Source organism: Musca autumnalis, unplaced genomic scaffold, assembly GCF_047663935.1.
Source record: "Musca autumnalis isolate F117 unplaced genomic scaffold, ASM4766393v1 scaffold_3, whole genome shotgun sequence".
Classification (NCBI taxonomy): domain Eukaryota; kingdom Metazoa; phylum Arthropoda; class Insecta; order Diptera; family Muscidae; genus Musca; species Musca autumnalis.
Genome location: NW_027411866.1, coordinates 57,229,488 through 57,257,069, shown reverse-complemented (window position 1 = coordinate 57,257,069; position 27,582 = coordinate 57,229,488). Strand labels below are relative to the sequence as shown.

General features: G+C 35.7%; 2 protein-coding genes across 5 annotated transcripts in view; one reads left to right on the top strand and one right to left on the bottom strand.

Moving 5' to 3' along the window:
• The window catches only part of IntS2 (integrator complex subunit 2), a 186,632-nt gene that overhangs the window by 14,655 nt on the left and 144,395 nt on the right, over nucleotides 1-27,582 (bottom strand). The window lies entirely within an intron of this gene.
• Nucleotides 565-26,567, top strand: beta-Spec (spectrin beta chain). Of its 4 annotated transcripts, none has more exons than XM_073978745.1 (9): nucleotides 629-880; nucleotides 16,987-17,467; nucleotides 17,574-23,160; nucleotides 23,220-23,416; nucleotides 23,489-23,657; nucleotides 25,429-25,479; nucleotides 25,599-25,702; nucleotides 25,796-25,962; nucleotides 26,030-26,567. In XM_073978745.1, the coding sequence occupies exons 2-9, from the start codon at nucleotides 17,006-17,008 to the stop codon at nucleotides 26,214-26,216; spliced, it is 6,924 nt and encodes a 2,307-aa protein (XP_073834846.1). In that variant the 5' UTR covers nucleotides 629-880; nucleotides 16,987-17,005; the 3' UTR covers nucleotides 26,217-26,567. The 4 variants fall into 4 exon arrangements, with proteins under 4 accessions (XP_073834848.1, XP_073834846.1, XP_073834849.1 ...); XM_073978746.1 differs by lacking the exon at nucleotides 629-880 and adding an exon at nucleotides 1,318-1,679; XM_073978747.1 differs by lacking the exon at nucleotides 25,429-25,479 and having other exon boundaries at nucleotides 565-880.

Sequence of the window (27,582 nt, the reverse complement as noted above, 5' to 3'; positions counted from 1 at the left end):
CCATTGCTCAAACGTCAAATGAAATCCAATCGATTTCAGATGAGTTTTCATTTGACGTATACACAAAGGAATTGACAGATGAAATCGAGTGGATTTCGTAAATGTAAACATAGTATTAGAAGGTGTTTTTCTTTTTTATTCCGCAATGGCTTGCATTTTTATTGAATCTTTATGCTTGGTTTACATTTACGAAATCCACTCGATTTCAACTGTCAAATCCATAGGTTAAACGTCAAATGAAATCTAGATGAGATTTCATTTGACGTTTGAGCTATGGAAGTGAATGCCTTTAAATTGAATCCAAAGCACCGCATTTAAACTTTGTACACAAGGTCCTGTAATCTGAAATTATTCTTTGTGTTTAAATTCGTAACTCTCAAACCTATGCAAAGCAAAGAAAATATCAAAATTTTCATATGATTTCATAGACATATGTGTGTGGACGTCAATGAAAATTTAAAAGAGAATAACAAAGAATTTTTCAATGAAAATTTTCATAGTCTGACATAACACAAAGGAAAATTGGTTTTTTGGATGTTATGAAAAAATCGAAAGTCGATTTTTAGAACACTCTTAAATAATCGACTAATCGAATTTTAAGTTTTACACGAAACCCGAATAATCGAATATACCATTTCACTGTGTATCTCTAATATCCACGGTATACATAATTTTTCAAGTTTTTCAAAGTTAGTCTGTCGTTGTCGTTGAATGAATGTTGTGAATGTTGAAAAATTAGAAAAAAAGAAAGATTTTTATTTTTACATATTTGAGTGCTAAATGAGAAAATTGTGTGCAAACATCAAAAATATTCAACGTTTGGGAACATAACGATTTGTGCTTAATTTTAATTCACTGAAAAACAATATACGAAACGGCGGTAAGTTGCGAGAAGAGCAATGAATCTATCCCACTTATGGAAGTAGGAAGTGCAAATAAAAATAAATGAAAAATATTAGGCAAGACTGACAACGCCCAATGAAATGAGGGTCAAAAAATAGCGGTTGTGATCCAATAATGTAAACAATTTCAATTGTAAAAAAATGTTCTGATAAAAAGTGTCGAAAATAAGGATACAAACTAAATAAAGAGGTTGTTTTGATGTTGAAAATGACTTTGGAACCCAACTTTGAACGCAAAATCCATGTATGTATTGTACATTAGGCCATCGATTGGATTTATCTATACATTGAGTTCTGGTGCTTTTCTTTTACTTCTCGCTCAGGAAAATATACTCTTTTTTTCGTTTCAATTGTGTGATGACATCATTTTAATCGGCCGATTCGGTTGCTCGCTCTTCACTCACCGAACGACGACCGAAACAACAAGCGTAGCTGTCTGATTGTTTTAGCTTGCTTTCTGCTTACTTGCCTTACTTGCCGCATTAAGACAGACGGAGAGAGAACAACATCATCATCAACGGTTGTTTGCGGTCGTGTGTGTTTTTATATCTTCTTCATCGTTGTCAGCTAAAACATTATAGTACTGCCCGTTTGCCCCATCGAAATCAATGTGTTCCGAGTGAAAAGTTAAATTTACCTTATTTATTGGCCAAAATACCTACAACAACAAGACAAAAAATAAATAACAAATATAAAAATATTTATTGTGAGAATATAAAAAACATCTTTTTTTTTAAGTAGCAACCGAAAACGTCAAATCAAGTGCTAAAACATAAAGTGAGTGTGAGAGCGAGAATTCATAGATTGTGCAAGAGGGAGAGAGTAAAGAAAGTGTGTGAACAAACATTAAAAGGTGTTACCAAAACCAGATACAACCGAAACAAATCTATAGCTACAGATATTTAACTGCGATATTTTGAAGGATCTTTATATAATACATTCTTAAAAAATGAATATCTAACATGTATTGCAATAAATGTCTCTATGCGTCTATTGCATTAACTTGTATGAAATTAAAACTTGTATGAAATTAACGACAGTAGAATTCATATATGAACCAACTTAAATAATAATAAGTGAACGAACATCAAAACATAGAGAGAGAAAGTTGAGCTCACTCATTGGGCGTAGTATTCTTCTAATTTATTTTGGTGTGCGTGTTTAGTGTTTATTTGTTCGTTGATGATGGATTGATGTGTTTGTGCAATAGTGCTATTCAATAATTAAGAAAAGTGTATGTTGTTATTTATGTTGGTTGTCTGGTGTGTAGATGTACACATTTTTTTCTTTTGTTGGTTTTGAGATCATCATTTGATTAAAGTTTTGGCTTAAGTTAAATATACGAACTGGATGGTCTATCTGAAATTTATGTCAAAGGTGGATCTTGGAATAATGTAGCTGAGATAGAAGCTTCGATTTACAAATAACACTTTTTTCGTGTAAGCTAAGCTTAGACCTGGTCATAAATAAAAGACTGAAGGTCTCCAAACTTTAACAAATTTTCGAATTGGAAGAAATTTTGTTCGAGCAAGCGAAGTTTGCACATATGGATAGGGGCTCAACGAGCTTACAAAGCCTACATCTCAAATATCTGCAAATACTTAAAACTGTAAGGACTAGACAAAATTCATTTTGATAAAATAGTTTAAAAAATGTACGCGACTAAAAAAAAATAAACGAATATGTATTTAAAAATATGTCGTAAGTCCAGATTGGGGCCTGTTTGGATCATGTTGATATGTATACCACAGAGTCCATACTTCCCGGGTCTTCAAAAACGTTCCCATTTTAAAAGGGAAAATTTAACCGCGTAGCCGGTGTTGGAGCCAACGGCTATCTGTGGTATTCATGTTAATAGGATCCTCGTCTAGGACCCAAGCTGGACTTGGACCAAAGAAGTAATGATTTATTTGACTTATACAATTATATTCCACAGCAATTTCAAGTATATTAAATGCTGTCATAATTTGATAAATTCCCCGAATGTTTCATAACATTTTTATCATGTAATAACGAGAGTGTTATCTCCACTTATTGCTGTACAATTGAGTTTTCTGGTCCTTATATTTTATGTGTTTGTGGGTTAAAGTTTAGATCGATCCGTATGCAGTTCTTACCTCTTGCTTCCAATTTATTTTAATAAAATGGTCCGATCGATTTGAAATTTTCACCATAGATAGATATGATGCCCTGATTACGAAAATATAAAATTTTGCCGGCGGTCATAACCGGTTATCCATCGAAAGTACGGATAAAAAACCGGATGTATAACCGGGCTTTCGGGACCGATATGGCTATCAAAAGAAAGCTTAGGAAAACACCTGTAATATATCCAGCTGTATATAAAGCGGTTACAATTCTAGAGCAAATGTTGGGTACGCGGGCAAAAGTTTCTTTAAAATTGAAGTTTTTTCAAGAAGACTTTCTAAGACTTTCTCCTATGGACAGGTGCAAATTTCGGCTACGCGACCAAAATTTTCTTTAAAATTGTAGGGTAAGTGCACCTAATGTCGGCATGTACCAGTAGTCGGCACATTTTGAATTTAAACTCAAATAACTAAAAATTAAGAAAACACAATAGGAAAATAATCTTAAAAATGCTTCAACAATATTGTCAGCTAACTTTTTACAAAATTTCATTGAGCTAGGACCAATTATTATATCGAAATTTAAGTTTTTGTCAGTGAGGATTTTTCACCACAACCAAAAATGCATGTTTGTTAAGAAAAAAATTGTGGAGATGTTAACCTTATAAGCTCTAAAATTATATTAGAATGAAAAAATTTTCCACAACATTTTTGTTATATAGGTGGAGAACAGTTAAAAGAACACTTTAGAAAAAGAAATGTTTAAAAAATATTTATAACTGTCCAATTTTTGCTGATGCCGACTTTAGGGACAAAAAAATTTTAAATTTGCCTGAAGTCGTCATGGGGTTATAAACATTGGTTTTTATCGATTACTTTTAGCTAAAAATTATAAAAAATACTAAACATATACTTTAAAGGCTAATTTATAAAAAATTGTTTCAATTTGAAAGGAACTTTAGCGATTTTAAGCCATGATTTCAAGTACGTACGTTGTGGGGTGCCGACAACTGGGTAAAAGATGCCGACTACTGGTACGAACTAATTTATTTAAACAGTATGTTTAAATTTCCTTATTTTTTGGAGTAAAACCAATAGAAATGTATATAATAAACTATAAATGTATAACATAACAACTATGTATAACATAACAAGTAATGCTTAAGCTATTGTTCTCTCAAATATTTAAAAAAAAATGTAAAGTGTGCATTTTTGCTTTATTTAAATATAACATGCCGACTACTGGATCATATCATGCCGACTATTGGGTTATGGTGCCGACTACTGGTGAAAAAGCCGTATTTCACTAAAATTGTATTTTTTGCATGTTGAACAGAAATAATCAAAAAAATTGTTTACATAATCTAAAACTACACAAAATAATGAATCATAACATCTTAAATTCAATTTGATTGGACATTTAGACTCGGGATGACATACGGCTGAAAATACGAGAATCCTTAAAGTGCCGACTACTGGTGCACTTACCCTAAGTTTTCTTATCTACTATGGACGGGTTCAAATTTCCTTCCTTAAAATTTTAAAAATTACCTACCTACCAGAATTTTTAAGCAAAAATGTAGTAAAAAATACACTTTTTTCCCTAACTCCCAAACCGGGTTTAGCATCTCAACAGAAAATAAATCATTAAAAAGGTGTTATTATAAGCTTTCATTTGATACCCATATCGGTTCAGAAAACCCGGTTAGATATCCGGTTTTCTACCCGTACTTTCGGTTCAAATAATCGGATAACCGGTTAGTAAAAATCGGATCGATTTCCCACAGTATGTTTTGCCGGCTTGGTAGAGGCAAAGTTTACATATTGAGATTTGCTTTGGCTTAGAGTAATCTTCATATATTTTACCATGTTTCAGGCATTTTTTAACATACAGTCAACCAAAAAAGTCTACATACACCCTATAAATCTCGGGTTTTAAGGGTAAGGAAGCATTTTAATGAAAATCCAAGTACATAGTTCTATTTCATATCCCTAATAAACAATATTACGTACAACAAAAATATGTTCCTTACTAGGCGTTTACACCAGACAGTTTGTCTTCAAATACAACTCTGATTTACTAACACATACATACATTTGTCGTTTGTCTCCCAGCTGTCCATCATTTTTTCACAGACAGTAAGGAAGACAAATTTTTGGCATTTTTGTAAAAATAGGTGAAATAATAATTGAAATGTGTTGAAAACAAAAGAACATGGACATAAACAAAATATGTGAACGGAAAATATAAAGAAATCGACGATTTTCATTCTAAATTTTAAAACTGTTTTTGCTGTTGTCAGGACGCCTACGTCACACAGGCAAGTTGTGGGATTTTGACAATCAATACATGAACTCAACTGTCCTGTCATTTGTAAACGCAGGGTTAATGCGAATAACGGTAAATTCTATAAAAATTAAAAAATTAATAGGGAAAAAGTGTACATACACCCAATGAAATATTAAGATTACCGTAAAATTTATGGAATAAGCAATACAAATTTTACATTTTATTGCTTTATCAAATGTCTCTGGTTGTCTATGATATATTTTAGACAAAATAGGAACATATTTGCGCTTTAATTGACGTTATTTAAGGTCAGACTTCGCGTATAGCCCGTTAAGGCGGACCCTTGTAGATATCTTTGAGTTTTTCAGGCTGGTAGTTTATGAAACCCCAGAATTATTTTGAGATGCTAGAGCGCTTTGATGTTGTTCTTATGGATAATATATGATCCTGAGCTTCGCTAAGTATGCGAATTCCTGAGTTTTTCATGAATTTTATAGTTTTCACAGCATTCCAAGGGTCAAATTACAAGCAATGACCTTGGAATTACCTTGTAATACATTTTTGGACCTTAACTCAATCAGAAATGTACAACATTATTATACAAACCCGCTCCTAAAGTTTCCAAAGTTTCAAAATAAAAGCACCACCAATGAATGCATGCAATTTGTATGAAATTTACACTGTTAACTAGTATGCTCTCGTATTATGATCGTTAGGGTCACTTGAAGCGCTATAAATGTGGGATACTTTTACATTGCTTATTCAATGGATGCTTGAGGATTGTACCAGACCTTATTACAAGGTAATTCGAAGGCTCTTGCATATAATTTGCCCCTTGGAATGTTGTGAAAACTATAAAATTTATGAGAAACCTCAGAAATTCGAATATTTAGCGAAACTGAGGAGCATATATTATCCACAAGAACAACTTCAAAGCGCTCTAGGATCTCAAAATTATTAGTCCCACTGTATTTTCTGGGGTTTCATGAACTACCAGACTGAAAAACTCAAAATAAATATGCAAGTGCCCGCTTTAACGAGCTATACGCGAAGTCTGAATTTAAATAACGGCAATTAATCCACAAAAATGTTCCTATTTTGTCTAAAATATATCATAGACAACCAGAGACATTCAATAAAGCAATAAAATGTAAAATTTGTATTGCTTATTCCATAAATTTTACGGTAATCTTAATATTTCATTGGGTGTATGTACACTTTTTCCCTATTATTTTTTTAATTTTTATAGAATTTACCATTATTCGTATTATGGAATATATTTCTGTTGTATGTAATATTGTTTATTAGGGATATGAGGTAGAACTATGTACTTGGATTTTCATAAAAATGCTTCCTTACCCTTAAAGCCCGAGATTTATAGGGTGTATGTAGACTTTTTTGGTTGACTGTATTTACACATTTTTCGAACATTTGTTTTGCGCGATACTATATAAGTGATACATATTTGAGCCTCGCAAAGTGATTTTTATCTCCAGCTTATTAAGAGATATGATATATGAGATATATGATTGGAGCGTACCTATATTTGTTGTTAGATCAATTGCCAGATTGCACTGGATATTCTGTATCCAGATTTCAGTTGTCGTCTGAAATGTGCTGAGGCACGGATCGCTCAATAGAGAGTCAGCCTCCACAATCAAGTTCAGTCTAGAACGCCTGACAATCGACATGAGTGTTTCAATGAACTTGAGTGGTTCTTAAACTTGACAAGAGTAGATCCGAATATATTCTGATTCTATTTATTTTTTTTTGAAATTTTGCCTGTTAGGGCGATGACCATTTTTAATAATTTTTTACTAATTTTCTCGTTTAGAGTTAAGCTTGATGATCGGAAATTTTTTGCAAGTGAAAAAGGAAAGCCAAGTACTCGAACCCACACAGTCAACAAATTACGTGACCTGGTTTCGCTGTTAGTTGGGCAGCTCTTCAGACGAATCTACTGTGGAATGGCTTCGTTTTAGATTTGTTTTAATATCAACTAAATTATTTAAAAGTTCAATAGTATTTACAGTTTTTTATTTATTCATTATCAATTCATTTTATCATAAAAGCAGGAAATTTTAAATATATTGCTTAAATTACGGCATACCACAAACGTACGCATTTCAAACCATGCCTAATATTGCCTAAAATCACTAAAAAGACGTTATTTGAATCAGCTATTTTTATTAGACTTTAAGGTATTTATTTAAGATTTTTGTGAAATTTTGAGCAAAAAATAATGGAAAAACTGCATGTTTTTCACGCCATGCCGACTTCTGGCAAAGTTTACATTTTATTGTCCCTAAAGTCGGCATTAGGCAAAAAGGCAGAATTACAATAATTTTTTAATAATTTATTTTTCTAAAATGTTCTTTTGACAATTCTCTACCAACATAACAAATTTGTTAAAACTTTTGTAATTTTATTATAATTACAGACATTATTATGTTGACGTCTCCACTAATTTTTTCTTAAGAGACATGTATTTTCGGTTGTGGTAAAAAAAGCTCACTAACGAAAAGTTAAATTCCGATATAATAAATGGTATTAGCTCAGTGAAATTTTACACATAATTAGCTGAGAGTATTGTTGAAGCCTTTTTGATATTATTTTCATATTTTGTTACAGTAATTTTGAGTTATTTAAACTCAAATACGAAAGATGTCGACTACTGGTACAAGCACTAACCCTATCAAGGCATGGAAGGTAGATGCATGAATTACAACAACTAAAAAAAATTACAACAAGTAAGAAAAGCGTTAAGTTCGGTCGGGCCGAACTTTTTATACACTCCACCACAAATTTCAGCCATTTCGGTGGATTAATGTGGCCACAACCTTCAAAATACCGAAATTCGGAAGGTACCGTTCTATGGGTGCTATATAATGGCGTGGACCTATACCTACAAATTTCTGGGGGAAAGTTTTATACGCCTAAAGAAGACTAAATACCAAATTTCAGCCTAATCGGTGTGATAATGAGGCGAAAACGTTCAAAATATCGAAAATCGGGAGATATTGTATTATGGGGGCTATATCATTTTATGGTAGAAATGTTTCTAAGCCTCTGGAAACACAAAATACAAAGTTACAACCGATTCTTTGGTCAAATGGGTCTAATACATTCAAAATATATTAAAATGACGCGTACTTTATAAGGGGTCTTATGTGGGGACTATACCAAAACGTGGACCTATATAACCCAACTTTGGTAGGAATGTTTTCTGGCCTCTCAAGACACAAAATACCAAATTACAACCAATTCTGTGGTCAAATGGGTCTAATAAATTCAAAATATATAAAAATGACGCGTACTTTATATGGGGCCTTTTATGGGGGCTATACCAAAACGTGGACCTATATAACCCAACTTTGGTGGGAATATTTTTTGGCCTCTGGAGACACAAAGTACCAAATTACAACCAATTCGGTGGTAAAATGGGCCAAACATCTTAAAAATTCCTTAAAACGACGACGCGTCACGCGTCATTTTGTATGGGGGCTATACGAAAGCGTGGACCTACATAGCCCGCTTTCAATAACAAAAGTCCTACGTAAATATAACATATTTTCCCAAAATTTCATCAACCTACGTCAATCCGTTCGGACGCTAGAGTGATTTCCACAGACGGACAGACAGACGGACATGGCTATATCGATGTAGAATTGCACGCTGATCAAGAATATATATACTTTGTGGGGTCTACAATGATTATTTCGAGTAGTTACAAACGTAGTGACAAACTTAATATACCCCCATCCTATGGTGGAGGGTATAAAAATAACATTGTTGTTATTGAAAATCAAATGCCGAAAGGAAATATTCAATAGTAGGGTCGCTATTAAAATTTTCTCACTAGTAGACAATAATTGATGATCAAAAATCTTCTGATATATAAGAGCAATTACTAATGACGTAAGAATAAAACTTAACATAGTATTTGTGAACATTAAAAAATGGGATTACCAAGAAGGACTATAGGAAAAGTTTGGAGTTTCAATTAACTGACATAATTTCGCATATGCATTTATCTAATAAAGTGCGATATATTTACTCGTTACCAAGCTTTGCCTTCGTCTGCCACAAAAACAACATCCTAATACGCCTGAAGATCGGCTTAACCACCCGTGAAACGTAGCGTAATGGTTGGATGCGTGGGACTTCGGTAGACTCCTAATTTTTCAATGTATCTCTTAGGTCATGAAAGCTCAACTCGAAAGAGAATTAAATAAAAAAATTCATTATAAATGACCTTCGCCTTAATAAGGCAAAAATAAAAAAACGTAAATACATTTTGAAAATCCTCTTAAACAGAGCAAATTTGAATTAAAATGTAAATTTAAATCATTCAGAACTGTTGTGGGTCCTTTTGTTACACGTTTAGGGTATTTTATGGAACTAAATTTCGAAGTTTCAAATTTCGTGAGTAGACCCTATTATTTACAAAAAAGTCAAAATACGGCTGATTGTCACTCCTTCCGTCTATAAATGTGCCTTGCTATATTTGCATGTTCGTTTAAAGATTTTTAACTCAAAACAAATAGACTTATTGGGCGAACTTGTTTAGAAAGAATATATGCATAGAATACCGCATATACAATAGAGTGGTTTTAAAAAAATCGATGTCGGATTTTTTATGCGGCACCCTTCTAAAATGTTTAGCTTGTTAAAAATTAAGATTGCCAAAGTTTGAGCTCAATCGGAATATGTTAATACGTGCCACTGGGGCCTCAAAGTTTCCATGGGACCTTTATATAGCTAATATTAAAATCTGACCCGATTTTCATAATTTTTTGTAGGATTACTTGTTTAGCCACTACAAAGAACTGGTAAAATGTTTTCATCGATTGGACAATAAATGTGGTGGGTGGTACCCTAGGAGTGAACCGATCCAGTCCATATTCAAACCTGATCTATGTCTGGTAGAAATATTACGATGGACCAAATCGTTTACTCCATTCGATAGTTACCGTGCGCGCCATTATAGCTAAAGGAGGAGTGAACTTATATAGTCCACATTCGACACATTCAGGCACATCGAGTAGGATATTCATGCTCTAGAGGGGGTCCAACAATACAGGAGAGAATCTCTAGATCAACAGGCATATCAGGCAGGTTTGAATAGCATTCACCCGGACAAAGTTGCTAAGGCCATAAGTAAATAGAGTGTGGATAATGCCCTGGAAGGACATTCCCATCTATCGCAGCTAAGGAGCGTCAGCTGCCACGACAAACCAGAGTAAATTTGGCTCACCTACGCTCGGGATATTGCAGTCGCCTAAATTCTTATTGGGCGAAATCGATCGCGTCTTGCAATTTATCAGCCAGTATGCGGCATGGGCCCGCACGACTCAAAGCACCTTTTCAACTGCCTCGCCAAACCTACTCATCTAACTCCAGTGGATTTGTGGCGAAGCGACCACTTTCCTGGAGCTGGAGATAGACCCAGATCTAGATTGAACATCTGATCTAGATGTGCAAAGTATGAAACAAATCGTTTACTTCATTCGAGAGCGCGCACCATTATAGCTAAAAAGTATGAACTATTGTGGATTTCCAAAAAATATTACTACTGTTAAATTTTGGACTGAATGGGTTGATCTGTTCGAAAGTTATAAGAAACGAATCCTACAAAAAAATTGTGAAAATCGGATAAGATTTCGGTACATCTATATAGGGCCAAAATACCTAGAATTCGTCTATAGGAGCCGATTTTTTTAACAATATTTTGTAAAATTAGCTTTTAGCCACAACAATGTATTTTTAAAAAATGTTCCATACAAATTACTATAAAAACAAATATCCCTCTGGTGGCACGGGTTAACGTTAACCGATTGCCATAAAATTTCATGTATAAAGTTTTTGGATCAAATGGAAACAATTCAGGTGGTAGGCGTTTGAAATTTTTTTTTGTCGTTTTATGGCCCGCCCTAGTTTATATAACCTGTTTCCGATTCCCGGGATTGAACTGAGCAAAAAAGTCTACTTGACCATATGTCTACGATGAAAATCGAGCCTCCCGATTTTGACTTTAAGTTTTTTTTCTCTACGTTCTTTTGACATCTTCGCAGCCAAACCATTCAGATATTCGAGCCAACGCAAAGACAAAAATTGTAGCCAAGACAGTAATTAAGAACTCTCTAATACATCGCAAAAGCATTGGAACGCTTTTTCAGGCAGTTTTGGTTTTAAAAAGGTGCAAACTTTTCGGAAAATGTCGATAAATGACACTGTGCTACAAAAGTTGACCAGAAAAATATTCAAGCGTTCTGATGCAAAATTCCATCGTGTTGGGATCCATGGAGAACGAAAATGCTTTTAGTTAGTTTGGGTCGCTTCGTATTATTTTCTTATAACGGTAAAAGTAGTCAAAATTTTCAAATTTAAACGGGCATATCTTATTTTTTCCACAACGGATTTCTTTTGATCCTTCTTCCTTTTAAAGGGGTGAATAATATCTTTTGAATAAGCTATTGTTTTCATTCGGTTAACAAATGGCTAAGTTATAGTGGTATAAGTCTGAAATCGCGAAGGGCCTATTAAGGTTTTTTTCCTTCCACACAAATTGCCCCGACCTAATATATATATATATATATATATATATATATATATATATATATATATAAATTCAAGCCCTATCAACCCAACGCACATTTTTTTAATAATGATAAATATACAATTTAATGAAGAAAGTGAAAAGGTGAATATTGTCAATGTCGATTACATTGCTTGAGAAACATAGTATGAAACCTTCTCAATTTTGTTGAACATAAAAATTGTGGTACCTATATTAAAATACATATTACCCCATCATCGATACAAAGTTTAAAGAAACGTTCATTAGTGATAAGCTAATGTCTAAAGTTAAGACATCCAAATAAGGTGAAATAAATAGTGTTAATTAAACAAGTTGTTTCTTAAAAACCCCCTTACGACTGCTGAATATCACAACTTTGTAGAGGGTCTACCTACCTATAAGCACTATTTCATATTTGTCACGTTCGATTGTAATAAGTATACAGTAAAAAAACAGCTACTAAAAATCAATTTAAAAGAGGAGGAAATCATGTGTCATCGTTATTACCGACGTTGTCAAGTTTTCCGTCATTTAGATTTTCTTCCTTTACATGACCTTTCGTCATAAGCTGTCATTTACAATTTGGGTCAATACCTCTACAAATGAAAATCTTGAATATTTTCTTAGCATGATTGCCTCAATGTTGGAACGAAAGGAGCGTCGTCAAATGCGAAAAGAATATCAAAACAAATACAAATTGCTAAAATATGAATGTTTATTTTATTGCTGCTTCTTTCTCTCTTCGTTTCCACTCTCGCTCTCTAGCATTTAAACTAAAATAAGGCGGTGACAGGAATACGCAATTCTGTGCTTCGTCATTTTGTTTGCCCTTTATAGTTTTTACTACTCCTCACGCAATTCGCTGCTTGTGTATGATGTTGATGAATTCATTGATATTTGTTTGTTTGTTTGCTTGTCACCAGCGGAACAACCAGACAGATACTTATTTAGAACAGTCAGTATGTATATTTTTAATATTTATACGAGCGTATGTATTTTGTGATGCTTAAGCTCTGCTCCAAGTGTATGAAAAAAAGAATGAGAAATTACGTAATAGATAAGAGTTGAATGTAGTATTCAAGTTTTTATTTTGTTCCATTTTACTTACCAGTTAGCTCTTTGTCGATTCTCTTTTGTGTATACATTCGTCGCGGCTGCTTCTGATTCTTCGATACAAAACACTCAAGCACACATAAAATATACTATACAACCACCAACAACACCACAACCAACCGACCGACCGTAATGTATCGAGAGTTTTTTTCAGTTTGTTGAGTGCGAATGAGCTCATTTTTTTATTCTATCATGTCGTCTGCTACCCTGTCCTCCATACGACATGAACTTTTCACAATGATTTCATACGTACGTGCGGAAAGAATATACATATATGTATGTACATACATACTTACTTACATCTGTATTTGGAATGTATGTAATAAACCATATACAAACTTGCATATACAAATATTAAGTGTTTGACATAAGTTTTACAAACAAACATGGATAGCATGGATGTCGTTCTAAATTGGATATGCAATTAGTAGTATTTTTGTGTCGATATTCATACGAGAATGAATGTATGTATGTATTGTACCTACCTAAATATGTATAAAAAAGATATGAAAATGTTCAATTTGGGGCCAAGTCAAAGGTCGGGCCAGTAGTATGAATCTACATTAATTAATTGTTAAAAGTTTACACATCACATATTGTAGAAAAAACATACAACATTCATGCTCACCTACCTACATACATATGTATGTATGTTTGAAAAAAATGAGATACATTTCATTGGAATTTCGAATTTCTTTAAATTCAATTCGTCACAACTATAAAATAAAACAACAACAAGTTCTCGTGAAAATATAATGTCACAGAGTGGGCCTAACCCACATCCACCCAACAGCATATATACGTATCTGATGACAAGAACTGCAATTTTAAGTTCATACGTACACTGTACATTGTGTATGTTTGGTATGAGTACACTTGCTGCACATCGGTATAGGTATAATGGTTATTTGCGTTACATGAGAGCGAGTATTACAACAATGGTTGCAGCAGGTGGCTGTTGGCAACCCTTTTTTGTTTAAAATGAAATTGCACTTGCAAAAGGGGAGGCCGCAACCATAAAATCAATTGTACTTTTGATCTGGCTATTTCAGAGCTTTTTAGTAGGAAATTATGATTGATAATGTTGTGGATCTACATACATATGTACTACATAGGTACATGCCTCAATCTCAATCAATAAACAGAAACCGGAACAAAAATATTATTAAATTAATATTTTGATTGATTGGAAACATGCATATGTACCCTAACATACAGTTATGGGTACTTTACATGATAAGTTTATTTTTTACATATGGGTTGTCACTTTTTATATACAAAATGTAGGTATATGCAAAGTGACAACACATACATATGTAAAATAACATATCGTGTAAAGTACGCCTTAGACAACAAAAGAATTACAAAAACAATAATTTATAAAAATGTCATGCTAATTGTCCATTTATGACAACAAATTATCAAAATACTACGGGCTTTTTTGCAAATCCTGCTCCTGCTTTGGGCTGACAAAGAATTGAAATTGGGAAAGCAGTACATACTATAAAACTAATTATTTTTTGTAACTTAGTCATTATGCATTCTTATGACTTTTGTGGCTAATAATGGCCTAACAGTATTGAATGTTATAAAGTTCAGTGATAAACAAGTGATCAATGGAACGCACCGACTATGTGATATCCTACATCACTTCCCCTCTGCATAAGCTTTTCACTAATAAACATTTCCTTTAGGGAGATAATAAAGTTATCAGCCACTCTGACTTTTACACCAAATGACTTAGGGCTGACTGAACTAAAACTAAAATTTGACTACTGTCTATAATATACTTGGTACTGAGTAATTTGAAGCTCAAATGGTAAAATTTCATTATCAATATCAAGTTTTGAAATATTTTCAACAAAAGAAAAAACATCCGCAGTGGAAATAAAATTCCACAAAGTGGAAATTGGAATACCTGAGCTTTGAATTTTTCTTCATATAAGTTTTTGCCGACCCATAAATATTAGCCGTCCACCACAAAAATCTGTAGTCTTCTTCCTCTCGGGGACCTCCATTAACCCTCAATATTTCGTGACGATGAGTTGTTTGCCCATTTAGACCCCTGAATATTATCCGACCGTCACCAAAATCAATATGCTTTTTCCCCTCCAATCAAAATTGCGAAATATAGCGTTATTACAAGGTTTAGATGGACAGATGGACGAACACACATATGTAGCTCGTCGACACATATTTTGGTAGTATAAGTATAGGTCTACGACCATTATTTCGATGTGTTACAAACTTTTTGGCCAAAACCAACTTATAATACCCTCCCCACATAGTGGTGTACGGTATAAAAAGCTGCAATGAAGGGTCTTCAGACAGATAAAAAACGCATGAGGTCATATTGACAATAAGACTCCTTTGTTCAAGAAGTCCTGCTTTGTGAGGGTTGCCCGCGTTTTCAATAGTTTGCCACAATATCTTAAGACAGTGGTTCCTCGAACGGTTACAATATGCCAGTCAGACTTGATTTTATAGCCAATAGTTTTTTAAGACTTTAAGTACTTACAGCGCAAACACGTAAGTAAGCTATACATTTGCGGATGTCAAGTATTCGTTAAAAACATATATATAAACAAAAAAGAAAGACGTTTTAATTACTATAACAAATTTTAATATATTCGGTCATCCCTAATGTATAAACACAGTATGTACATTTGTGTGTGTGCGACTTTTTTTGCATTTTATTCTCACAGTAGAATAGAAACAATTTAGTGTGTATTTTTGTTTAATCGGTGTTTTTATCTATTGACTTCTAACTGATTCCCTCATTTGATACGATAAGTTAAAGGCACTAAAGAACAAACTAACTTGTAGCCTCTAAATATTTTATATGTCAATAATGCTGTATGTTATTTCTTTGTATAGATAGTAGTTGAAACTTGCGTCGGGAGTATTATGAAATATGTACAATTGAAAAAAATTTCAATTTTATTCAATTGAGTGCTAAGCACACATTTTCACACCTATTTTATTTTTGATTGGAATTGTGTTTGTTTAAAAAATATTATGAATCATTTGCCTTCATGTTTTCTTATAGGAGAAATTACTGCAAAACGCCTCCTCAACAACAATTTTGGTGGGAAGTGAATTTTTGAAATAATTTTAAATTTAATAGGTATTTCGAAAATAAAACATTCGAGCACATTTTTTAGTCCAGATTTACATTGGGCTATAATTCTCTTTGCGTTTAACGGTGAGAGAGGGACTAAAAATTGCAGACTAAAAATTGCCGTAAGGAAAAATGCTTAGTGAAAATCTAAACTCAGGCATTGGAATGACAGTTTTTGGAAATGCATAACTTATTTTAGCACTTTTTATATTCAGCGTGATTTTGTATGAATTGAATGAGTTCGGACAAAGTGCATCACGTAATTTGAAATCAGGTTGATTTACAGTACATTGAATATGTATGTATGTATAGGCGAGGATAGAATATAGAATATCTCAATTGCCTTTTTTTGTATTAGCGAATAAGTTTTTTTCTGTAACAAACAAAACCACCCGCCCCCCAACAAATTTCCCCTTTTCAAATTAGTTTGGCCGTGCTGACTGACTCTAATTGGAGAACCAATGACTTTTTTAATTGTGACAGCTAATTAAATTAGGCTTTAATAATTGCACATATTTTAGAGAAACTACTTATTTTATTTAGCAACATGAGAATATTTTCACTTAATATGAGATCATCCCGACATATGCTAATATGTAGGTTGTGGGTCGGAATTATACATTATTTCCAGCTACATATGTATAATAGATTACTTAATTAGCATTGGTTAATTGTATAAAATATTACTTCATACATATGTGTGTCAATTATTTCATATTTTTGTTGACGTCATGGTCAAATCGTTTTAATGACGTGTTTCGTGTTAGATAATAAACAATGGTCGATTGAAAAGAACATAACTTCGACTTGTTGCCTAATGTTCAAAGTAAAAATTGTTGAACAGTTTTCACTGATATTTATCATTTTTTGCTTTTTAATTTGTCTATTTGTAGAAATTGACTATCGAAAGCAATGACGACGGACATTTCAATTGTTCGATGGGACCCTAGTCAGGGTCCTGGCAACGAATACATCGACGAATATGAATACGATGGTGGTAACTCCAGTTCACGACTATTCGAACGTTCACGTATTAAGGCCTTGGCCGAAGAACGTGAAAGCGTACAAAAGAAGACATTCACTAAATGGGTGAATTCGCACCTGTGCCGTGTCAACTGCCGAATATCAGATCTGTACGTTGATATGCGTGATGGCAAGCATTTAATAAAATTGTTGGAAGTTTTGTCCGGTGAACGACTGCCGAAGCCAACAAAAGGTAAAATGAGAATTCACTGTTTGGAAAACGTGGACAAAGCCTTGCAGTTTTTACGGGAGCAACGTGTACATTTGGAAAATATTGGTTCCCACGATATTGTCGATGGTAATGCATCGTTAAATTTAGGTTTAATTTGGACCATAATTTTGAGATTCCAAGTAAGTACAGCCTCGATTAATAATTTTTAATGAAAAAATTTCGGTCAATATTTTTTTTTTTTTCAATTTTCCTTTTTATTCCTTTATTCTAATCATAACTTCATAGATCCAAGATATTACTATTGAAGAAGTAGACAATAAGGAAACCAAGTCAGCCAAGGACGCTTTACTGTTGTGGTGTCAAATGAAAACAGCAGGATATCACAATGTCAATGTGCGCAACTTTACAACATCATGGCGTGATGGTCTCGCCTTCAACGCTATTATCCACAAACACCGTCCTGATTTGGTACAATTTGAAAAATTGTCTAAAACGAATCCAATTCATAACTTGAACAATGCCTTTGACGTGGCCGAGGATAAACTTGGCTTGGCCAAGCTGTTGGATGCCGAAGATGTATTTGTAGAGCATCCTGATGAGAAGTCGATCATAACATATGTGGTTACCTACTACCACTACTTCAGCAAGCTGAAGCAAGAGACTGTGCAAGGCAAACGTATTGGAAAAGTCGTTGGCATAGCCATGGAAAATGACAAAATGATTCATGACTATGAACATTTTACAAGCGATTTGTTGAAATGGATTGAGACAACAATCCAAGCTTTGGGTGAACGTGTCTTTGAGAATTCCCTAGTTGGTGTGCAAGGTCAGTTGGCCCAGTTCTCCAACTACCGCACCATAGAAAAACCACCCAAATTTGTTGAGAAGGGTAATTTGGAAGTGCTCTTGTTCACGCTACAATCGAAAATGAGGGCTAATAATCAGAAACCCTATACTCCCAAGGAGGGCAAAATGATCTCGGACATTAACAAAGCCTGGGAACGTTTGGAAAAGGCTGAACATGAGCGTGAATTGGCTTTGCGTGAAGAGTTGATTCGCCAAGAGAAACTGGAGCAATTGGCAGCACGCTTTGATCGCAAAGCTTCTATGCGTGAAACGTGGTTGTCGGAGAATCAACGTTTAGTTAGCCAAGATAACTTTGGATTCGATTTGGCTGCGGTCGAAGCTGCCGCCAAAAAACACGAGGCCATCGAAACAGATATATTCGCCTATGAAGAACGCGTTCAAGCCGTGGTGGCTGTTTGCGATGAATTGGAATCAGAACGCTATCACGATGTGAAGCGTATTTTATTACGCAAGGAGAATGTAATGCGCCTGTGGAACTATTTGTTGGAGCTTTTGCGAGCTCGTCGAATGCGTTTGGAAATATCTCTTCAATTACAACAAAACTTCCAGGAAATGTTGTACATTCTTGATAATATGGAAGAAATTAAGCAGTTGTTGTTGACTGATGACTACGGCAAACATTTGATGGGTGTCGAAGATCTTTTGCAGAAACATTCTTTGGTGGAAGCCGATATCAACATTTTGGGCGAACGCGTTAAAGTTGTAGTACAAAATTCGCAGAAATTCCTTAGCGACGATCCAGAGTCATATAAACCATGTGATCCTGAGATTATCGTAAGTCGTGTCCAACAATTGGAGGATGCATACGCTGAACTGGTGCGTTTGGCAGTTGAACGTCGCAGTCGTTTGGAAGAGAGTCGCAAATTGTGGCAATTCTATTGGGATACTGCCGATGAAGAGAACTGGATCAAGGAGAAGGAACAAATTGTTTCTACTGACGATATCGGTCATGACTTGACAACTGTGAACTTGTTGCTTAGCAAACACAAAGCCTTAGAGTCGGAGATAACTTCACATGATCCTCAGTTGCAGAATGTCGCAAAGGTTGGAGCCGAACTTATTACCGAAGGCCACTTTGGTGCCGATAGAATAAAGGACCGTCTTAAGGAAATTCTTTCTAAATGGGATCATCTTCTTGACTTGACAAAATACAGACGTCAACGTCTTGAAAATGCCGTTGAGTATTTCCAATTGTTCGCTGATGCTGATGATGTTGACAACTGGATGTTGGATACATTACGTATTGTATCTAGTGAAGATGTTGGCCGTGACGAAGCAAATGTCCAATCTTTGCTTAAGAAACACAAAGATGTTGCAGATGAGCTTAAGAATTACGCTGAAGTAATCGATGCTCTTCACAAGCAGGCCGAGACTCTTAAACTCAATGAAACGGAGAAGGCTAACGTCGATAAACGCCTTGAAGCCATCGACACCCGTTACAAGGAACTCACCGAACTAGGTAAATTGCGCAAGCAGCGCTTGTTGGATGCTCTCAGCCTTTACAAACTAATGTCTGAAGCTGATGGTGTCGAACAATGGATCAAAGAAAAGACCAAGATGTTGGACACGATGGTACCAGGAAAAGACATTGAAGACGTTGAAATTATGAAGCATCGTTTCGAAGGCTTCGACAAAGAAATGAACGCCAACGCTTCTCGTGTCGCTGTTGTCAATCAATTGGCCAGACAATTGTTGCATGTTGAACATCCCAACTCCGATGAAATTTTGGAACGACAAAATCGCCTCAACTCGGAATGGTCGAATTTGCGTGAAAAGGCTGAAGCTAAAATGGATGAGCTTAAATCTGCTCATGGCGTTCAAACGTTTTACATTGAATGTCGCGAAACAATCTCCTGGATTGAGGACAAGAAACGTATTCTCACTGAAACTGACAGTCTGGAAATGGATTTGACTGGTGTAATGACATTGCAGCGAAGATTGAGTGGCATGGAACGTGATTTGGCTGCTATCCAAGCAAAACTCTCTAGTCTTGGTAAAGAAGCCGACAGCATTGAGGGTGACCATCCTGAAGAGGCACAAATTATTCGCGACCGCATTGCGCAAATAGAACTTATATGGGAGCAATTGACTCAAATGCTGAAGGAGCGCGACTCAAAATTGGAAGAGGCCGGCGACTTGCACAGATTCTTGAGAGATTTGGACCACTTCCAGACCTGGTTGACCAAGACACAGACCGATGTGGCTTCCGAAGATACACCAACGTCGTTGCCAGAGGCTGAACAATTGCTCAATCAGCATCAATCCATTCGCGAAGAAATCGATAACTATACCGAAGATTATAAGAATATGATGGAGTATGGCGAACGTTTGACTTCAGAATCGAACACATCCGATGATCCACAATATATGTTCTTGCGTGAGCGTTTGAAGGCTCTCAAGGATGGCTGGGAGGAGTTGCATCAAATGTGGGAGAACCGTCAAGTATTGTTATCACAAAGTCTTGACCAGCAGCTATTCAACCGTGATGCTCGTCAAACTGAGGTACTGCTCAGCCAACAAGAACATTTCCTTAGCAAAGATGATACTCCTGTTAATTTGGAACAGGCCGAAAATCAACTCAAACGTCACGAGGCTTTCCTTACCACAATGGACGCCAACGACGACAAAATTAATACTCTATTGCAAGTAGCGGAAACTTTGGTTGAGAAAGAACACTTTGATGCCGAAAAGATTGGTAAGCGTGCCGAAAACATTGCAAGTCGTCGCGAAGATAACCGCAGAAGAGCTCTGGAACAACATGAGAAGTTGAAAAATCAAGTCAAACTTCACGAATTCCTGCAAGACTTGGACGAATTATCCGAATGGGTTCAAGAGAAATATGTTACCTCCCAGGATGAGACATACAGAAGTGCAAAAACTATCCATTCCAAGTGGACCAGACATCAAGCATTCGAAGCTGAAATTGCTGCCAACAAGGAACGCCTCTATGAGGCAGAAAAGGCCGCTGAGGAATTGTCCAAGGAAAAGCCCGAATTTAAGGATGTTATTGAACCAAAATTGAAGGAATTAGCAAAACAATTTGAGGATCTTGAAACCCACACCAAAGAAAAGGGTGCCATGCTATTCGATGCCAATCGCGAAGTACTCGTCCAACAGACATGCGACGATATTGACTCGTACATTACCGAATTAGAAAAACAAATTGTCAGTGCTGATACCGGCAACGACTTGACATCTGTGAACATATTGATGCAGAAACAACACGTGATACAGACACAAATGGCCGTCAAGGAACGTCAAGTGGAGGAAATCGACAAACAGACAGAATACCTTAAGAAGACAGTACCCGAAGAAAAGATTGAGCCTATTGTAACCAAAAAGATCGCTGTACTCGATCGCTTTGAAAAGATAAAGGCACCCTTGATCGAACGCCAAAAACAATTGGAAAAGAAAAAAGAAGCTTTCCAATTCTGTCGCGACATCGAGGATGAAAAATTGTGGATAAACGAAAAACTGCCTGTTGCCAATTCCAACGACTATGGCAACTCCCTCTTCAATGTACATGTTCTCAAGAAGAAGAATCAATCATTAGCCACAGAGATCGACAACCATGAACCACGCATCAATGCAATCTGCAATAATGGACGCAAACTTATTGATGAAGGCCACGAAGATGCCAAGAAGTTCGAGGCTCTAATCAGCGACTTGACACAAAAATGGCAAGAACTGAAAGATGCCGTTGAAAATCGCAAGAAGAATCTCTTGGAATCCGAAAAAATACAACAGTACTTCTTTGATGCCCAAGAAGCTGAATCGTGGATGAGTGAACAGGAATTGTACATGATGGTTGAGGATCGTGGCAAAGACGAAGTCAGTGCCCAGAACCTTATGAAAAAACACGAAAACCTGGAACAATCTATTGAAGACTATGCCAACACTATTCGCCAATTGGGTGAAGTGGCAAGTCAGTTCAACATCGACGATGTGTCGAGTGTGGATGCTGTTGCTGTCAAACAGTCGCAATTGGACAAATTGTATGCAGGTCTTAAAGACTTGGCTGGTGAGAGACGGGCTCGCCTCAATGAAGCACTTCAATTGTTCATGCTCAACCGTGAGGTGGATGATTTAGAACAATGGATTGCCGATCGTGAAGTAGTAGCTGGTTCCCAGGAACTAGGTCAAGATTATGATCATGTGACACTGTTATCTGAGCGCTTTAGCGAATTTGCTCGTGATACAGAATCCGTTGGAGGTGAACGTGTCGCCAAGGTTAACAGCATTGCCGACAACCTCATCCAGGCTGGTCACTCAGACTCGGCCACAATAGCTGAATGGAAGGACAATCTTAATGAGTCTTGGCAAGACCTTTTGGAACTAATCGAAACGCGCACACAAATGCTTGCCGCTTCCCGCGAATTGCACAAGTTCTTCCACGATTGCAAAGATGTTCTCAGCCGCATTATCGAAAAGCAACATGGTGTTTCGGATGAATTGGGTCGCGATGCCGGCTCCGTTTCTGCCCTCCAACGTAAGCACTATAATTTCATGCAAGACCTAACGACGCTCTATGCCCAAGTACAACAAATCCAAGAAGAATCGGCGAAGTTGCAAGATTCCTATGCTGGCGATAAGGCAAAGGAAATCACAAACCGCGAAATGGAGGTATTACATGCATGGGCGAATCTTCAGGCCATGTGCGATGCCCGAAAACAGAAATTGGCTGACACAGGTGATTTGTTCCGCTTCTTCAACATGGTACGAATTCTGATGATCTGGATGGAGGATTTGGTACGACAAATGAACACCTCTGAGAAGCCCCGTGATGTTTCAGGCGTTGAGCTTTTAATGAACAACCACCAGAGCTTAAAGGCTGAAATAGATACACGTGAAGACAATTTCTCAGCTTGTATTTCACTGGGCAAAGAACTGCTGACACGTAACCATTACGCATCGGCCGATATTAAAGACAGACTTTTGCAATTGAATAACAGTCGAAACGCATTGTTACGAAGATGGGAAGAACGTTGGGAGAATTTACAACTAAGTAAGTTTTTAGTACATGCATATATTCGAAGCAATATCTGAATATGAATTTCGTTGCAGTTCTCGAAGTATATCAATTTGCCAGAGATGCTGCCGTTGCTGAAGCTTGGTTGATAGCCCAAGAACCATATCTATTGTCCTCTGAACTTGGTCATACTATTGACGAAGTTGAAAATCTAATCAAGAAACATGAAGCATTTGAAAAGTCTGCTGCGGCCCAAGAAGAGCGTTTCAGTGCACTTGAGCGTTTAACAACAGTGCGTTAATACACAACCAACGTCTAATAATTATTATTTTATTTACCCGATTTGTTTTCTTTGTCTCTCTAGTTTGAGCTTAAAGAAATGAAGAGACGCCAAGAAATGGCTGAAGAAGCAGAGCGACAACGTATTAAGGAAGAGATGGAGGCTAAAGCAGCTGCTGAAGCGGCGGAACAGGCTAAACGTGAAGCTGAGAGACGTGATGTTGTCGATGTGGCAGCATCCGAAGAAGCAGCTGGTAAGTTTTGCTTTTTTATCATATCACATCAAACTATCTCACATACATTTTGTGTAAGTTTAATCATTTTTAACAAGTAGTAGCGTACTGGTAGAAATTTTGACAAACTCTTTTGGTTTTTTTTTTTTTTATTTCGTGGCATATGAATACAGCCTGCCAGCTTTAATTTGATACTACATTTGACTGAAAATGAAAAACATTATACACACAAAACCTTTCAGTCAAGAATTGCACATTAAAATCAATTTGAGGAACTAATCGGTAATAGGTGTAGTCACTTTCGTGGGAATTTTAACGATTTTTGTATGTAACTCAAAAAAAAAAAAAATAGTTATGCAGCCTCTTTACTGCACTATGGGCCCAATGACAGGTTACTAAGGAAAAAGTCTATTTTCAAGTCATATATTTGAATAAAATAGTAACGGAATTAGATTCTTAACTCTTGGGACCACTTAAAAAGAAAAACATTTCAACCTTCATGATGGCATCCCGGGCTGTCAAAGTTAGTACATCTTGCATTGTAAAATTTTATAAAATGCAGTCAAAAGAAAAACTTGATTGTTTCGCTCGACAATTAAACGCTTTAACAACGCTACTCGTACAAGAAACGATTTATCCATTTGATGAATTGCCGTTGGAATAATCAGTTGATTTCGCCTTGAAATCTTTTATGTTCAAGATCTTTAAATTTAGTATCTGGAATTACAAACATCTATGAAATTTAGAGATCTTAACCCGTAATTATAAAAACAGGGCGCGACCGCAGTATTCTACTTCCAAAACATCAATTTATTATTGTATTCCATTGTATTGTATTCCAATACGTCTAGTAATCTCTTAGATTTCGCTCCCCTCCATTTTTGGTATAAAAACTACATTGCTACCTATTCTTTGACCTAACAAATTTACATACAAATTTTTATCAAATTAGGTCCAGCGTTTCAGAGGAGTTCTATTTCGAACATCGAAGTGATTCTAATTTGAACAGGATTTACAAAAATCAAATTTTAAAGCGATCGGATACAAATAAAACCGGATGAAACATATATGTATAAGAAAGCTATATATAAATTTGAACCGATTCCTACCAAATTTTGCAGATGTGTTTTTATTCTCATTATAAACATCGGAACGAAATTTAAATTATCCAGCTGCTTTCAGTGATTTGTTGCATGTCACTTACGATTTCAATAGACTTTTTATTTTTGATCTATCAATTTCGTTATCAGTAAACAATTGTTGACATTGCCGAAACATAAAATAACGAGAGTGTTAGCAAATTATTTTTTGTGAAAAATAACAATATTTTGGCCAATTACATTGGGATTACATGCAATGTTCATGATATAAACAAATACTGTGTACATATGCATTTATAGAATCAAAGTGATTAAGGCAACATGGGGAATATGCAATCTTACTGCCAAGACAAATAAATAAGCAAGGTTTATTCAGTAAGGTTACACAGGTGGTGAATTCGGACCTTAGTATTATCTTAATGACAAAACTTGAACTGATATATTTGTTATTAAGTTGTTAAAACAAAATACATCTTGATAACAGGAGAAGATATCACCCGGTCTTACTGGCTCACTTGGTAATTGTATCATGTGAAATATTTACCTTGCTTACTGCTTATTGAGGAATATACATTTTTGTTTTTGTTGAAGTAGAAACTAAATATACCATATATGATGCTGACTTTGAAATATTGTCTATTGCTTATTATTTTAAACATTTTAAATTTTATTAATGCTTCGTGGAACATTAGCTGTGGTTGATACTACAGCCGAAGTTGAGCGCACTGCAGAAACACAAACAGGTATAATCAACACCAACAAGTGGACTGTTTACTATATTCACGCTATGCATACTAAATTGATTTATATAAATTAACTGACATAACTATGATTTAATAATATGTATTGGTACTGTTTACAGAACGAGCTGCTACTGCTAGTGGCGAAGCTCATGAAGGCTATTTGACAAGAAAACACGAATGGGAGTCCACCACAAAGAAGGCATCAAACAGATCCTGGGACAAGGTTAGTATTAGTTATGAACACACTACATCAATAGACATGAAATTCCGGCGATCTATTCCATTCACCGCATCTCTTCCATTTGCATTCCTTCAGGTTTATACAGTTGCAAAGAGTGGGCGCCTTTCCTTCTTCAAAGAACAAAAGGGTTACAAGAGTAATCCTGAATTAACTTTCCGCGGAGAACCGGTGTATGACTTGCAAGGAGCTTCTGTTGAAATTGCCAGCGACTATACAAAGAAGAAGCACGTTTTAAGAGTCAAGTAAGTATAACTCATTATTCCTTCTATATTTGTGAATAAAAATATTTTATTTTTTATTACCCAACAGACTTTCAAACGGCGGTGAATTCTTGTTGCAAGCCCATGATGACAATGAAATGTCACAATGGGTCTCTGCTTTGAAGGCCCAAAGTGATTCGGCAGCTGTTGCAGAAAGTCGATCCCAGACGCTACCAGCCACATCGCAAAAGGACGAACCAAAGCGTAGGTCATTCTTTACTTTAAAGAAAAAGTAAAATAGGTAGGGCAACAAACAATAAACACCATAAAACAACACACACACACATTTACACAGCAACATTTATTTAACGCTTAAATAAATATAAAATTGTAAGGATTAATAATTAAAATTATATATGACGAGAGATGAATAGTTATTTATATTGCTTATATAATATAAAGAACCCCCATAAGTGCACCAACAAAACAAAATGCTGCTATTAAATTTAAATTTACGTATATTGTATCTTATTTATTATTTAACAATCGTAAAATCCAAGAAATTATAAGGAAACCAATCAAAAATAAAACAAAAAACTCATGTATGCATTTCAATGTATTCAATAAAAATAAATTTATTCCCTCTATTAATGGCAAATTTGCTTTTAAAAGAATTGGTAGGTAAGGCAACTCCCGATCTACACATTTAGTGGAAATTAAAGATATTTGAAAAAATTGTTATAGTGTAATTTTATATTTTACGCAGGGTTTAAAAGCCAGCATTTAAAACGGCGTTTGCATTAGAGCTTTTTGCCGGGTTAACCTTACTCATGAGGATTTATTTGATGTTTGCTCTATGGAAATGACATTTGGAACCCAATTTATTAAATCCGGTTAAATGCAAACGTGGTATAAAAACATTAGCTGTACACAGCAACTGCTACAAAACAAACACATGTACATGTATGCAGATATCCGCCACTAAATCTACGGCCACTCTGTTCACCACATGGCCGGCGCAGTATAGAAGACAGTTGAATATCAGGGTCGAAGGTAACAGAGTTACGAGCACAAACTGCCCCAAAATTCTAGGGGTCACATTCGACACCACTTTCACGTCGTCCTCGCATGCCACAGCTATCAGCGATAAACTGAAAAGTATTAACAAGGTCCTCAAGTCCCTAGCCGGCAGCACTTGGGCTGCAGATAAAGAAACCTTGTTGACCACGTATAAAGCGATAGGACTGTCTGTGGTAAGCTATGCGGCGCCAGTTTGGTCCCCGAATTTATGTGACACGCAGTGGGATAAGATTCAAATTTGTCAGAACGTCCGCCCTGAGAACAGCAACAGGATGCCTCCTCAATTCTACAGTGGACCATCTACATGAGGAGGGAAAGATTCTTCCAGTACGACAACATACAGCCCTATTCTGAACATTCCCATGGGAACGAAATTTCCCATTCCCACGTTTTCCATATTCTAAACGACGTGGGAAGAGCAAACCATGGGAGCTGAAATTTCGAAATTCGAAATTAGTTACACCAAATTATTATAGCATACTTTTGGGAGCTGTAAATTTTGTTTTGTAATACAAAATGCCTATTTGCATTGAATTCGCGGTTTTTGAATTAGATTAGCAAAAGCACAACTCACTTAATTCA